The sequence below is a fragment of the Gigantopelta aegis genome, chromosome 3, assembly GCF_016097555.1.
Source record: "Gigantopelta aegis isolate Gae_Host chromosome 3, Gae_host_genome, whole genome shotgun sequence".
NCBI lineage: Eukaryota > Metazoa > Mollusca > Gastropoda > Neomphalida > Peltospiridae > Gigantopelta > Gigantopelta aegis.
This window is the reverse complement of record NC_054701.1, coordinates 93,636,240-93,653,619: the sequence shown is the minus strand read 5'-3', so window position 1 is coordinate 93,653,619 and position 17,380 is coordinate 93,636,240. Positions and strand designations below refer to the sequence as shown.

The following is a 17,380-nucleotide window of genomic DNA, read 5'->3' as shown; positions in this document are numbered from 1 at the left end:
ATCATATATATATATATTCATTTTTTAATATATACTATATACACTATCATATATATATATATTCATTTTTTAATATATACTACATATACTATCATATATATATATATATATATATATATATATATATATATATATATATATATATATATATATATATATATGATAGTGTATGTAGTATATATTAAAAAAGGAACTGAGAAAATATAATTTGAAACTCCGCAAGCAGACGACATTCTTAACTATGGTTGACTATTGCTGTAAAAACAGAACATTTAGTTTTTTCTAAAACACTTTATCTTTTCGTTGTTCAAGTCAGTCCTAATTGGAACTGAAATGTTTGTTCACCGACATTTAAAAACATTGAAAAACTAGACTTATAATCGCTTGGTCTAGAGTATTAAAAAGAAACCCTCAGTCGTCATATAGGCCTCGTATTCAACAGCAAGGATCTTTTATATGTATCCCCCAGACAGGATAGCACATACCACTGCCTTTGGTACATACTGTTTGGTGGGATACTGGTCCATCGCACACATGAAATGTAGTTTGCCGGTTCCAGCCAGTGCACCACGACTGGTAAATCAAAAGCCGTGGTATGTGCTATCCTATCTGTGGGATGGTGTATATAAAAGATCCCATGATACTAATGGAAAAAAAATGTAGCGGGTTTCCTCTCTAAGACTATGTCAAAATTACCAAATGTTTGACATCCAATGGCCGATGATTAATCATTCAATATGGTCTAGTTGTGTCGTTAAACAAAACTACCATTACTTTAACAAACTTCCATTGCTGACCCGTGAAACTCTTATTTAGAGTGGGACAGGTGGAGAAATAGTTTTCCGGAAAGACGGTCATCAAAGCATACCAGTGACATACCGATATACATGACACGCTTTTTGGATTAGAGACCAGCGGAGAAACCAGCAAGAAGAAACGAAATCCTAAAATTTGTTGCCATTTTAAAGCTCAGTTTGCATTAGTTGTGTGTGTGTGTGGGGGGGGGGGGGGGGGGTCTTATGTTGTTGGGGAGGGGTTGGGGCAGTGAGGGGGGGTGACAATAAATCTATAAAAGAGAATGTTGCTCATGGTAAACACTACTTATTCTGTACTTGAAACAACAACTTCTTGTGGCAAGTTAAACCTTTCTAATTCGTCGCAGTATTCACGGACATTTTAACGGTTGTAAACATGAACGTGGCACATTTAAGACCCTTCACTTAAAGATTGAAACTATATTTACGTGCCTATGTCCTCTCAAGGTTCAGGCACGTCCATCCCAAGCCAAATCTCTAGCAGGGCCAGTGGTTGGGTTTAGGACAGGACATTTCAGTTTCGTATTTCCAGCATTCAGTATCTTCAAGAAATACTAGTAGTTATGGAATGGTCGCAATGTGACATAACGTGCCAATCACTCACCCTAATTAAGCGCAATGCTTTTTTTATGATAAACTAAAACAAACAAACAAATACAAATAAAAAATAACAATAATAAAAAATAAATAAATAAAACCCCAGAAACTAATTCAAGAAATATTTTGGCAAAAACCATAATTTTTAAAATATAACAAAGCATAGTTTCTTTAAAATGTTTATTGTAAAAAGCAAACGAGTTAACAATATATTGAAATCATGTTAGAATGGGGAAGTTATATCGTCTTGTGAACACGTCGGTGTCGGTGGTGAACGGCGGTATCGTTTGGCACCAGTTATGTTTCGTCCTCCACTCCTTTCGAAGGTCGGCTAGAAATTCAAGAATCCAACGTAAACTATGTCGCCAATAACAGCCAGACCGTATAGAAATAATTTTAGAATTTTTTACTGTTGTTTTTCTTTTCTTTTCTTTTCTTTTTTTTAAATTATTGTTTCAAAAATTGTACAGACGTCATTGAAAAAATAAATCAGTGATGTCAACTGACTAGTAATAGGTATATATTTTTCAAACAACTTTTTGACATTTATTGTTTTACAAATAAAAACTTGATTTATATTTTTATAAAGAAAAATACACAAAAAAATAAATCAAAAACAAAAAACACATTTACGATCGTCATAGGTTTTCATTACTAACAGTCACATTTAATCGAATGACTCTTTATGAAGAATGTTTAGAACATTGATGTTGTTAATCTAATGTCATTGTTTCTTTGTTTTGTTTTTTTCTTTTGTAAAATTCCATCGAAACTGCACAATTTAAAAACTACAGTAGTTGGTGTCGTCACCACCGGCACGTGAATGTGGTCCTGAGGTCAAGGTCGTCACCATGTCTAGTTGGCAGGCTTGTGAAGTTAAATGAAGTTGCACGCTCTACTTCTGGTTGGCGTCGATGGCGTTGCCGATGGCGTTGAGAGCCGTCATCCACGACGCCTTGTCGCCACCAGCATTCGCGGACGCGTAGTCAGCAATGATGGGGAACATTTTCTGAAACGACAACAACAACAACATCAGATGGTGCTTCGTTAAAAAAAAATACGTTAGCTTATGGGGAGTATATCCTTTAGTGTGCAACTGTATGTATGTGTGTGTGTGTGTGTGTGTGTGCGCGCGCGCCCGCGCGTGCGTGCATCAGTATCTGTATGTGTACATGCGTACGTAATGAAACGATAATTTCCAATAACATTAGTGCACGATATGTCATAATAAATTATCTAAAACAAGCAACTATCAAGTAAATGCTGTGTGACATCTTTGTAGACTATTGCAATAATTAGAATGTGAACGTACATTTAGTGCAAAACATTTCCTAGGTTTGGTCGTTTTGTTATTAGTGTTACTGTTGCTGTGGGTATTTGATTTTGCCTACGCATGTATACTAGTTACGTACACCGTGTTAAATACGTAGATTCCTGGCGTTAGCATGACCCGTTACATTGTCAGATTTAGAGGGGTCACAAGGGGACCCGTCGCACTCACCCATGACTGTTTGAACTGCCCTTTTTAATGGCTGTTTGGTTGTGGGGTTTTCAATTCATCATTTATAATATATAACAGTAAATTGCCCTAAAAACGTCTCTGTGTATCTTTACTTTAAAATTTTATGTACCCCCCCCCCCTTTACAAAACCATGGATCCGGCCCTGCAACCTCACCCACCTGGAAGTTGGTGAGAGTGATGTTCATGGTCTTGTGACCCGCGGCCAGGGCCTTGGTGTCATTGGCGAGGTTGGAGGAGTTGATGAATTCCCCGAGTTTCGACATCACGTTCATGGCTTGCTTTGCCACGTCACTGTTTCCCGCCAGAGAACCTACCGGAACCGAGGCGAACTTCTTGAAGATGGGCTGCTGGTCGGGGCAGGCGGTCAAGAACCTGCAAATATTCAACAAATTTTAAAAGGTGTTTGTTTTGTTTAACGACACCATAGAGCATAGGTGGTGTGTCAAACTTACAAAAGGTTTACATGGGGGTAGGGTAAAAACATCAACAATATTCTGACAGACAGACGGACACATTCTTTATTTACGTCTCATCGTGTGTACAGATTAAAAAAAACGAGTTGGTCGGTAATAATAGAATAATACAACAATAAAACAACACAAACCACTTCTGCTTACGTTCTTTACGGATGACCCTTGTGTGTTTTCCTGTGGGAAGCATTCTGTTACTATATGAAAGTAAACGTCACAGTATGACAGTAAGTAACAGTAAACATTTGGCTGTAAGGACTGTATGACAGTAAACGTTTCGTTGTAAGGATTGTATCGCAGTAAACATTCCACTGTATAGGACTGTATGAGAGTAAACGTTTCGCTGTATAGGACTGTATGACAGTAAACATGTCGCTGTAAGGACTGTATGACAGTAAACATTCCACTGTATAGGACTGTATGAGAGTAAACATGTCGCTGTAAGGACTGTATGACAGTAAACATGTCGCTGTAAGGACTGTATGACAGTAAACATTCCACTGTATAGGACTGTATGAGAGTAAACATGTCGCTGTAAGGACTGTATGACAGTAAACGTTTCGCTGTAAGGACTGTATAACAGTAAACGTTTCGCTGTAAGGACTGTATGACCGTAAATGTTTCGCTGTAAGGACTGTATGGCAGTAAACGTTTCGCTGTAAGGACTGTATGACTTACTTGACGAAGATCTTGATGCCATGTCCCTGCAGGTCCTTGGCGATAACGTCATTCCATATTTTCTTGACATCAGCCATCTTGTCTAGGTGTGAGTTCTCCGAAGGTATGCTGAAATACAAAATAACAATACTCACACTGCGCCATAACATACACAGTGAAACACACTGCGCCATAACATTCAGAATACTCACTCTGCGACATAACATACACAGTGATACTCATACTGCGCCATAACATACAGAATACTCACTGCAACATAACGTACAGAATATTCAGTATGCGACATAACATACATAGTGATACACAATTTACTATGACATATAGAATAACACTCACTTTACCATGACATACAGAATACTCACACATCACTATAACATACAGAATACTAGTCACACTTCACCATGACAAGTGAATTATTGGGTAGAATTCATTTATGAAACACAGCATGGTTACATTAAAATAACTACTTAACTGTTCATCCATTAACCAATAGACATAAATTATAATTAGCTATAACCTGGAAGCCCTGATGTATAAACAATTTGACGAATTTGGTAAGAAAATATTTATCCACATGCATGTATGAATTAACTAATCAGACAAAAGGACGGTAGATATAAACACGATCTAAGCTGTTTTATTCAGCTTCTTGACGAATTAATGAAAAAGTAAATTCGCAAATTCCTGTTCAGTTGAAATGTGTCGATTTGACGAATGTCAGCTGAAAACCTGTGATATCCAAACCAACACACGGATACATCGTCCTTGTTATGATTTTGGCGTGGAACCAATTGTGCGTATATCCATTGTATAGGCATAGCAGGTTGTAAGCATTATGATTCAACTTATTACACACATAAAGCACACCCATAAAAGTGTACCCTTGCGCACAAACATACATACACGACGTTCTGTTGCTGCTCAGAAAAAAGTTTGTTGTGTTTAACGACTCCACCAGAGCACATTGATTTATTAAACATCGACTATTGGATGTCAAACATTTGGTACTTTTTTTTATATATAGTCTTAGAGGGGAAACGCTACTGGGGAATAGAGGGCAGGGAGGGGGTGAAAATCCCACATTTACCCTTGTTTAATATATACAGCCCTAGTCAAAGTATTCGGCTCCTACGGACATTCAGTGTTTTAGTATTTTAAGAAAACCGCTTGGTTTAAATTATAATTGACTGTGTATTATTTAGTTATTTGAGATTTCCAAGAAGCTCATTCTGTTAACAAATTAATGCTTAGTCAATGCACTCATTTGAACCACCACAGTCCACAAACTATACTCTTTTTTCTCTCTTTTTTTAATAATAAACTGTAAATTTGTCGAGTAGTTCGGGAAGATTTTGACTTGGACCACATTAGTTTAATTTGCTCGTTTTCGACATTCTTCGAGTTCTTAACTAATGTATGTTCTTGGTAAACATGCTTAGACCACTATGAAACAAAACACTGTAAAACGTAGTTTATTGCTTTGATTTTAATTTTTATACAACTGATGTGTCCTTGGCTGTCTGTAAAAATTCAGGATATTGTCTGCATGTAACCATTCGGCGTGGCCTGCATTTTGGTACTACATTTGTATTGGTTTCTTGTAAATACTTTTTAAAAATACATTCTGCTAAATCGTCAGAGTAGTGTATAACGATTTGAAACACTACAACTGATCATAAGAATAATTCAATTGATAATTTTCGCTGGTGGAGTACATGGCTAGTATGTAGGTGGCTACACACTCGTAATTAAAGGTGTTTGGTCGTCTAACAACATGACATTTCTGAATAAAACTTAGCTTCTTGTCATATGAAATTCATTTCTCGGTGTACAATTACCTACAAATTCGTTCAGAAATCTACAACCTAAATTTTTTAGATCTGATATGGATATGAGTTAAATACTTCTCTCGTGATTAGTGTATCGGTTCGGAATGTTTGCACATCCTGACAGTTCACTACAGTGTATTTTTAAAAGACAGTTGCAAATCCCGCGGTATGATCAACATTGCGCCACGCGCTAAACGGCCAATGATGACACTGCCGTGAGTTTCTATAACATTCCAGACCTGATCATTTATGGGGAGCTATCACTCTGGCTCCCCTGGCTCCCCTCAGACTAGTTCAAAGAGAATACGTTTAGCTCCCCTACGTGTGTGAATGTTTAAAGAAATATTACTAACAGGATTGAATACCAGTGCTCAGTATGGCAATATCTTAAAATGGTTCTTCGTAATCCAAGTTAGGGGAGCAGTTAGTCACTCCCCTCAGTCTTTGTTCACTGCGAACTTTGACATTAGGACAACGAAGAAGACTATGTACATTCAACCTGTTGAAAAACCCAACACTGTTGAGTAGGACAATTAAGAGGACTATGTACATTCAACCTATTGAAAAACACAACACTATTGAGTAGGACAATTAAGAGGACTATGTACATTCAACCTGTTGAAAAACACAACACTATTGAGAAGACATTCAAATTGCACGTGACTAGACGTGATGTTTTAGCGCTGTCTCGTCAATATACCCGCCATGTCTGGAGGTTACACACCACCATTCTGTTTTACATGCTTTTTCAATACAATGTCTATGTTAGAATATATTCTGTGAAAAATATAATATTGAGAGCTATATAAGCGTTATTGTTATGAAGCACTATCCCTTGATCATTATTAGCAAAATAATCAATATAGTTTGACCAGGAAACTGTTCAGTTATCCCCCCTTGTGTCAGGGCACCACCTCATGTTGCTGTTGTGTAAGTGTTATCATTTAGTACCAAACTATAACATCAAACAAATGGCTTATTTAAATACATCATAGGTCAATCTATTAGTAATAAAACAAAAGATTTCAAAAGGTATTTCAGTATTTTATAGTATTCAGTATTTTATGTTATTATTTTAAATGAAGAACTATTTCTTCAACAGGACTGTATTCCACTAACAACGTAACGACACGACACATGGTGTCTGACATGTTCAGTGAAACTCAATATTGAAACTGGGCCCGTAACGGGCATAACTGAAAACTGCATTCCGGAAATTCACGCGAGAAAAACCTGTGTGCGGAAAGACGTTACACTGTGCCTTTGTGTAAATTAGCGCGGCGAGGTCCGCCAAGAAAATATCACTCTGTCAACAGAGCTTGGGAAGATCATAAATACCATTATCGTTTGCCCCTCCATCTTCTACAGCAGTCTGTAGTCATCTTCACCACAATAAAACACACTTATTTACTTCTTCAATAGACTATTTCACACAATACACGTGTATTAATATTTCTTTTTAAAGTGCCCCGGCTGCAGAGATATTGAGTGTTTAATTTTCACCGCGCTCTCACAGAGAAAGTCAGCAGACGATCGACTTCGCGTTGGAATTAAAAAACAAAAATCTCGTAATTTCGAGAAAACACTGTGAAAGAAGTAGGGAAGTACACTTCACCCTGGAAGACAAGCTTAAGGGCTGTGGACAGGGTGAGGCACAGAGGCTGCGACCCCTCCACCCCTCACCCTCCACATTTTCACCTGAAAGTAAGCTCACACCTGAAATTAAATATTTTCTTGGTCTAGCATACGTCCGAATATCCCCTAAATGAATCAAGCCCTCATAAATATGTATTTAAATTCACCCACACTATCGACCTGACAATGACACCCCCACACATACACACACCCAACCCCGACTTTGATCTACAAGCCGCGGGTCTTGGTGATACAATGAAACAGTGCGGCTAATCGATGAGCGTGTTCGTATGTATTGCAGGAGATATCGAGAAGCTTATTCACGCTATAGTACTTTTACCCACACTGTCGACCTGACAATGACACCCCAACACATACACACACCCAACCCCGACTTTGAACTACACTCCGCGGGTCCTGGTGATACAATGAAACAGTGCGGCTAATCGATGAGCGTGTTCGTATGTATTGCAGGAGATATCGAGAAGCTTATTCACGCTATAGTACTTTTACCCACACTGTCGACCTGACAATGACACCCCAACACATACACACACCCAACCCCGACTTTGAACTACACTCCGCGGGTCCTGTGATACAATGAAACAGTGCGGCTAATCGATGAGCGTGTTCGTATGTACTGCAGGAGATATCGAGAAGCTTATTCACGCTATAGTACTTTTACCCACACTATCGACCTGACAATGACACCCCAACACATACACACACCCAACCCCGACTTTGAACTACACTCCGCGGGTCCTGGTGATACAATGAAACAGTGTGGCTAATCGATGAGCGTGTTCGTATGTATTGCAGGAGATATCGAGAAGCTTATTCACGCTATAGTACTTTTACCCACGTTATCGACCTGACAATGACACCCCAACACATACACACACCCAACCCCGACTTTGAACTACACTCCGCGGGTCCTGGTGATACAATGAAACAGTGCGGCTAATCGATGAGCGTGTTCGTATGTATTGCAGGAGATATCGAGAAGCTTATTCACGCTATAGTACTTTTACCCACACTGTCGACCTGACAATGACACCCCAACACATATACACACCCAACCCCGACTTTGAACTACACTCCGCGGGTCCTGTGATACAATGAAACAGTGCGGCTAATCGATGAGCGTGTTCGTATGTACTGCAGGAGATATCGAGAAGCTTATTCACGCTATAGTACTTTTACCCACACTATCGACCTGACAATGACACCCCAACACATACACACACCCAACCCCGACTTTGAACTACACTCCGCGGGTCCTGGTGATACAATGAAACAGTGTGGCTAATCGATGAGCGTGTTCGTATGTATTGCAGGAGATATCGAGAAGCTTATTCACGCTATAGTACTTTTACCCACGTTATCGACCTGACAATGACACCCCCACAAATACACACACCCAGCCCCGACTTTGAACTACACTCCGCGGGTCCTGGTGATACAATGAAACAGTGCGGCTAATCGATGAGCGTGTTCGTATGTACTGCAGGAGATATCGAGAAGCTTATTCACGCTATAGTACTTTTACCCACGTTATCGACCTGACAATGACACCCCCACACATACACACACCCAACCCCGACTTTGAACTACACTCCGCGGGTCCTGGTGATACAATGAAACAGTGCGGCTAATCGATGAGCGTGTTCGTATGTACTGCAGGAGATATCGAGAAGCTTATTCACGCTATAGTACTTTTACCCACACTATCGACCTGACAATGACACCCCCACACATACACACACCCAACCCCGACTTTGAACTACACTCCGCGGGTCCTGGTGATACAATGAAACAGTGCGGCTAATCGATGAGCGTGTTCGTATGTACTGCAGGAGATATCGAGAAGCTTATTCACGCTATAGTACTTTTACCCACACTATCGACCTGACAATGACACCCCAACACATACACACACCCAACCCCGACTTTGAACTACATTCCGCGGGTCCTGTGATACAATGAAACAGTGCGGCTAATCGATGAGCGTGTTCGTATGTACTGCAGGAGATATCGAGAAGCTTATTCACGCTATAGTACTTTTACCCACACTATCGACCTGACAATGACACCCCCACACATACACACACCCAACCCCGACTTTGAACTACACTCCGCGGGTCCTGGTGATACAATGAAACAGTGCGGCTAATCGATGAGCGTGTTCGTATGTACTGCAGGAGATATCGAGAAGCTTATTCACGCTATAGTACTTTTACCCACACTGTCGACCTGACAATGACACCCCCACACATACACACACCCAACCCCGACTTTGAACTACACTCCGCGGGTCCTGTGATACAATGAAACAGTGCGGCTAATCGATGAGCGTGTTCGTATGTATTGCAGGAGATATCGAGAAGCTTATTCACGCTATAGTACTGTTACCCACACTATCGACCTGACAATGACACCCCAACACATACACACACCCAACCCCGACTTTGAACTACACTCCGCGGGTCCTGGTGATACAATGAAACAGTGTGGCTAATCGATGAGCGTGTTCGTATGTATTGCAGGAGATATCGAGAAGCTTATTCACGCTATAGTACTTTTACCCACACTATCGACCTGACAATGACACCCCCACACATACACACTCCCAACCCCGACTTTGAACTACACTCCGCGGGTCCTGTGATACAATGAAACAGTGCGGCTAATCGATGAGCGTGTTCGTATGTACTGCAGGAGATATCGAGAAGCTTATTCACGCTATAGTACTTTTAAAGGCGCAGACCCTAGTTTGAACGCGTGTAAAGGGATACTAAGTTTGGTTACTCTACAAACCTGCAACACACATATGGATAAGGTTATAACAGACCCTAGTTTGAACGCGTGTAAAGGGATACTAAGTTTGGTTACTCTACAAACCTGCAACACACATATGGATAAGGTTATAACAGACCCTAGTTTCAACGCGTGTAAAGGGATACTAAGTTTGGTTACTCTACAAACCTGCCACACACATATGGATAAGGTTATAACAGACCTAGTTTCAACGCGTGTAAAGGTAAGTTTGGTTACTCTACAAACCTGCAACACACATATGGATAAGGTTATAACAGACCCTAGTTTCAACGCGTGTAAAGGAATACTAAGTTTGGTTACTCTACAAACCTGCAACACACATATGGATAAGGTTATAACAGACCCTAGTTTCAACGCGTGTAAAGGGATACTAAGTTTGGTTACTCTACAAACCTGCAACACACATATGGATAAGGTTATAACAGACCCTAGTTTCAACGCGTGTAAAGGGATACTAAGTTTGGTTACTCTACAAACCTGCAACACACATATGGATAAGGTTATAACAGAGAGCAGCTAAAGTTTGTGATGTTTAAATACCGTTTAAATACCATCTAAAAATAACTATAGCTTGTCTCGATTTAACCATTATTTCTCAGATGAACGTGCGATTTTATAATTATGAAAAATAAATTTTGGGATATTACAACAGAACGAAAAATAATATTCTCAATTATAAAATGTATAGACTTCTAATTTAAATTATCATAGACGGCTTTAATAGTGAAAAGTACGTCGTAGTGTTTAAAAACTAGTGTCTGTCATTTTAAGATAAGTTTTCATACATTTTCCACTATTCAACTTCATAAAGTTGGACGCTTTTTATGAATCACCTGATGAGATGGATAGCAGAAAGGTATGTCACTTTCAAACATAGTTTGTTTTTTAAAACAGTGCATGATGCAATAATTAATGTCGAAACATTTTATTTCATTGAACAGCAACTCAAACAAACTGAAAACAATGGTCGACTGGTCCATCACCAGCTACCGTGAATGAATGAATGAATGAATGCACGTTTAACGACACGCCAGCACGAAAAATACATCGGCTATTGGGTGTCAAACTGTGGTAAATGGACCAGCTACCATAGTCTGTAGGTTTCTCCTTTTTTTCTTCTTCTCTTTTTTTAATATTTCTTTTGCAACATTAAATGCACTTCACCCCAACTGTTCGAAGTTAGCCTTTTAAAATTATTTTACAAGCTACCTATTCCAAATATGCGAGTGCCAAAGGCGCGAAGCTTTAACTTTGATCAGAAGATAAAACAAACACATAATTATATTGGAAGATAACTGACATAGATTCCGAGAGCTATGCAGTGCTACAGTTAAAGACTGTTCTAAAAGTAAAGATTTAGTTGTCAGTGACCACATGATCATACCAACATACAAACAAAGATGGTGGTCGTGGCTCTATTCTTTAGCTCAGATTATAATTGGTTTTGAAAAAAAAGAGATGTTAAGAGAGTGGGGTGTGTGAATGGTCCCTTTGTGGCTAATCCAGGATGAACAATCCATAGGGTTACAGTTCAGTTGTTGGACTCGATAAGTTTATCTTAAAGTCGCAGATCCTAGTTAAGGCCGTAAAAACGGGCACTAAGTTTGGTTAATCTGCAAACCTGTAACACATTTGGATTCAGTTACAAAAGAGTGAAAAAAAGAGTTTGTGACGTTAAAACGGGGAAATACTCTTTAAAAACAGATTGAAGCTCGTCTCCATAACCGTTACTTCTCAGAGGTACGTGCGTTTCTAAAAACATGAATAATGCATTTCGTGGTATTAGAAACGCCAGGCTGACCAGAAACCTTCCAGATGTATGGAAATGGATATTGTAAACAATAAAATCTAGTAATGTCTAATATGAATGATTTAAACCGCTCTGATAGTGAAAAATACACAGTACTTTAAAATGACAGAAAAACATAACTCGAAGAAGTAAGTGTGTTTCGTTCTGTAAAAACAAAGACTGCACGCTGTGATGGAAGATAGTAGCCCGTTCAATCACTGCTGTAGTCTGTACAGTAGATATTCAGTAGCTTTTAAATGCTATAGCATTCTTTTGAGTTGAATCTTATATCATTAGCCGTTTTAAAACTGAAAGGTCTATCAAAGTTGTTTGAAAATGTCCATTATTCTACTTGGCATATTTCTTTCTTTCTTTATTTCTTTTGTATAAATCACTTGCTATATGGCGCGAATTGGCCCGTGTAAATGACAAATGTGCACAATTAGCGCACAGTAGACCAACCAACTGCTACAAGTGGCAATCATAAGGTGCGATATGGCGTGTCTAAAACAGACACTGCCTCGGACTGACAACATTCTTGGTTTGTTCATGACAGGGTTACGTGGTGTGTCTATATTATGTATTCGAAAAACGTACACTAAAGTAAAATGTAGTTCGTGAACGTGCTCTCCACTAGCTTGATAATAGGAAACTTTTCTCTAATTAATCGTCGTTAATAGCCGAAAATTATTTTATAAAAAAATCTATTGTTACGTTATATCTCACAAAATACAGTTAATAATACGAGTGCAATATATCATAAAATGCTATTAATGTCATCGTATATGAAAGCTAATTCACGGACACACACAAACGAACAACTATTAATGTCATCGTATATGAAAGCTAATTCACGGACACACACAAACGAACAACTGATTATAGTTTCGTCTTATGTTTTCCTCTTTTCTTTTCGTATATTAATTCGACTACATTGTATAAGATGTACCGTATTAAATATATAATAAGTTGTGATTTTTTAAAAATTCACTTCAGTCGTATTAAAACTGTTAACATTAAATTAAATTTTAATAATCTTTACTAAACTTTAATAATAAAGTATTCCAATGAATAATTTAGAATATGCGTTTACTTACGTTTACAAACGACGTGTTCTATCCACTTCCAGAAGGTAGCTACCCTTACCATCGCCTTAGGCATGCCATAAATAGTGCTAAGCAAGGTCAAGGTTCCAAGTAATGAACGTGCAAAACTGTTAATGACATTCCACTTTTGGGAGGTTGCACGTTGAAACCAGCGCGATAACGCCCATTGGCTGTCACACGAGTCCAAGCTAACTCGATTGGCTAAAACCGAATTTCGTCTCCATACACTTCTGTTTCCTGTCCACAAAATGTGTAAATTCCCCCGCGGAAAATTACCAGAGGAAACCTTAGTGTCCAGTCGATGTCGGGTAGCGGGGGTATCCCTTACACACGATAATACTGTTAGCCGGGATGTGATTTTGTTTTCGCACGTAGCCCCCTTTTGCCTAAGCCCTGCACACAAAGGCACGGAGGTCAGCCATACAATGACCATTGTTTGAATGGTGTCGATTCCCAGATAATGACACCCTTGGAAGTAACAGATCTGCTGCTTTCAGACGAACGAGGCAACATATTTTAAGACATAACCTCGTGTGTGAATATTTGTTTTGTCATTGTCATAGCATATAGTCTGTCAATCGTTTACCTCCCTGCACCCTTCCCACATTACCACACACACACACACACACACACACACACACACACACACACAATACACACACACACACACACACACACACACACACACACCTAACACAAACACACATCACACACACAATCATACACACATACATACACACACACACACACTCACATGCACTTTTCAATAGATTTGTCATCGCGTTCTGACATAATCAATAATACAAAGCTGCTCTTCTTTTTATACAGGTCATTTCCAAGAGAAGCAGTATGTTTTCACTTGACACAATTGCATAAACAATAATAAAAAAGCGTTGTCAAAGATAGGCGTATTGTTTCCTATTAGGGTCCAAGTGTGGTGTGTCAAGCTATGCTATTATTCCGAACCCTCTGCACAGGGAACGACCGACGCGAGTCATGCGGTGCGGTTAGATTTGGATATAGATATAACACGAAGGACAGAAAGCCGAGGTATGTGTGCTTCGCAATACACCAACAGACTTTTAACTAAGAGATAGCGGAAAGCCGGGGTCTAGACAGCGTGGCAGGAAACGTCAGAGACTATTAGTACTTACTTCTTACGGCTATTAGGTCTCCAACGTATAACATACGGCAGTTTAAACACTTGGTCTTAACAGGCAGGGAGGAAATCACATAGTCTGTTAAAGTTTGTTTTGTTTAACGACATCACTGATATGACGCCTAGTCATCAGAGGAAACCCGCTACATTTTTCATTTGGGCGCTATTATAAGCACTTTCCCACAGACAGGAAAACACATACCACCGCCTTTGACCAGCTGTTGTGCACTGGTTGGAACGAGAAAAAAACCCAAATCACTTAAATGAATCCTCCGAGGTGGTTCGATCCTGCGACGAAAGCACCTCAAGCGAGCGCTCAACTGACTGGGGTAAATCCCTCCTCACATAGCCTATTACTATATATACGTATTCCGTACGGTTAGTAGGTGTCTAGCATGACAGTTGCAACCCTTGGTGTACACTGAGAGGTTAAACATGGGCCATTACCACTAATTTCGTAGGCTATTAGGGGTCTAACATATTTTAAACACTTGATCTAAACAGTGAGAGATCAAACAACATAGACTATTACTACTTATTTCATACGGCTATTCGTTGTCTTACACATGATAATTTAAACACTTGATCTAAAGCGTGATAGATCAAAACATATATGCTATTACTACGTATTTGGTACGGCTGTTAGTTGTCTAACATACGACAATTTAAACACTTGGACTAAACAGTGATATATCAAACTACATAGACTATTACTACTTATGTCGTATGAATAGTAGGTGAGTAACACACGACAATTTAAACACTTGGACTAAACAGTGATATATCAAACTACATAGACTATTACTACTTATGTCGTATGAATAGTAGGTGAGTAACACACGACAATTTAAACACTTGGACTAAACAGTGATATATCAAACTACATAGACTATTACTACTTATGTCGTATGAATATTAGGTGAGTAACACACGACAATTTAAACACTTGGACTAAACAGTGATATATCAAACTACATAGACTATTACTACTTATGTCGTATGAATATTAGGTGAGTAACACACGACAATTTAAACACTTGGACTAAACAGTGATATATCAAACTACATAGACTATTACTACTTATGTCGTATGAATAGTAGGTGAGTAACACACGATAATTTAAATAGTTGGTTAAAACAGTGGGACTCTTGTTTTGGACAGAACTCTCTGGCAAAGTCACGGCAGGCGTGCTTGAATAGTTCCCTGGTGAAAACATGCTAAAAAGTACCCACACACCCACAGTGAGAGATCAAACCACATAGGCTATTGCTAGAACGTCCCAAACACACCGAAGCTAAATCTCGTAAATCTGGCACTGTCCGAATATGGAGCATGTTCAATGTGGTCTGCTGCCAGATCTATAGTTCGCGCCAGAACGGACGCGGTGTGCTTCAATGTCAAATTCCATTCTGTGCGTTTCGTTTTCTACTGGTATCATACTCGCCAGACCCAGACCCAGACCGAGCACCAGTGTGTTTTGGAGCCTGGTTCCCCGTTCTTGACAGAGCTGGCCTGGAGACGTTTTACCATGCATTCCCTTCACAATATTAGTGGAAACATGCGTAGTGACTCATTTGCAACCCAATACTCTTGCTGTTTGGTAGTAATGCTAATTGAATACCTTTCTTGGGCACATCCACTGGGGAATCTTAGAGGATCTGCCCACGACAGCTTGAACCTTCAGTGGATGTAAGCACGAGTCAAATGGTTGATTAACTGATTGATGTTCATTCAGCCAAACCCCGACACAAAAAGGGAGCCCATACTCCTACTCTTTCTGTATACGACTGCTATAGCTCTGGGTGGAATAGAAACCCCAAATTGGTTTATCAGTCGGGAGTCGTGCTATGGGTAGATTGTTGTGAATTTTTCTATTAAGGGTTAACAATCATTATCTGATTTGGCTTATCGTGGAATAATTTTCAATTAATCGGGAACATCTCGAGGTTTTGGGGTGGGTTTTTTTTTAGAAGAAGATGGATTTCATCCTCGATCGGGAGGGGCCTGAATGGCAGTTTGTACGGGTATCTGCTATTTGCTTAACAAAACGTCAGCACATTTAAACAACGGTTAGTGTGATGTTTAACATTCGGTTATTTCGACACTTGGTCGACAGAGGAAACAACGGTTAGTGTGATGTTTAACATTCGGTTATTTCGACACTTGGTCGACAGAGGAAAACAACGGTTAGTGTGATGTTTAACATTCGGTTATTTCGACACTTGGTCGACAGAGGAAACAACGGTTAGTGTGATGTTTAACATTCGGTTATTTCGACACTTGGTCGACAGAGGAAAACCCGCTGCTTCCACACAGTTGGACTTGGATATATTTTAATTTGCACGTTCAGAGTAAATTGTAGTTATAGCGCACGCCTGTCTTGTGTGCAAGTTGTGGCTATGCTCGTTCTTTCGTCCGAAACAGGATAAGGTTTGGGGACGGAGTGGAAGGGGATCACACACTCAACCGATAAGTGCAGGGAGCACAAGTAGCTCGACCAGAGACACAGAAGAGATCGCGACGGGTTCACGTTACCCCTCCTCCTCTTGTATGCACTTCCCCACAGACAGGATAGTCCATGTACAGCAATGTGTGAAGCCATGTGATAACACATTGATAACAAGCATCACACATATCAACAGAGAAAGATCGCACAGAAGGAATATTGTTCAATTAGTGCTCATGAAGCACACTTTAAACCAGCAAAGGCACAAGAATCTTCCATGCTAATACGAACTGTCCGAGTCACTGGCAAGTGTTGTCATGTGGGCATACTGAGAAAAAATGGGTGTTGCTGGCTCGTTGGTGGAGTCTAGGGCTAAAATGTTCAAGAACTCAAAGACATATTCAAAGCAGTTGTGTTGATGCCTGTTTTAGAATTGTCAGTATACCAAACTCCATTACACCGTCGTAATTACAGATTTAATCGTGCACTACGTGG

The 17,380-nt window shown here is 39.6% G+C and overlaps 1 protein-coding gene across 1 annotated transcript; it reads right to left on the bottom strand.

The window, feature by feature from the left end:
- Positions 1-1,578: 1,578 nt before the first annotated feature.
- Positions 1,579-13,323, bottom strand: LOC121369370 (globin-like). The gene is made up of 4 exons (XM_041494426.1): positions 13,271-13,323; positions 4,083-4,190; positions 3,093-3,306; positions 1,579-2,421 (listed from the first exon to the last, which is right to left on the bottom strand). The coding sequence occupies exons 2-4, from the start codon at positions 4,157-4,159 to the stop codon at positions 2,308-2,310; spliced, it is 405 nt and encodes a 134-aa protein (XP_041350360.1). The 5' UTR covers positions 4,160-4,190; positions 13,271-13,323; the 3' UTR covers positions 1,579-2,307.
- Positions 13,324-17,380: the final 4,057 nt, after the last annotated feature.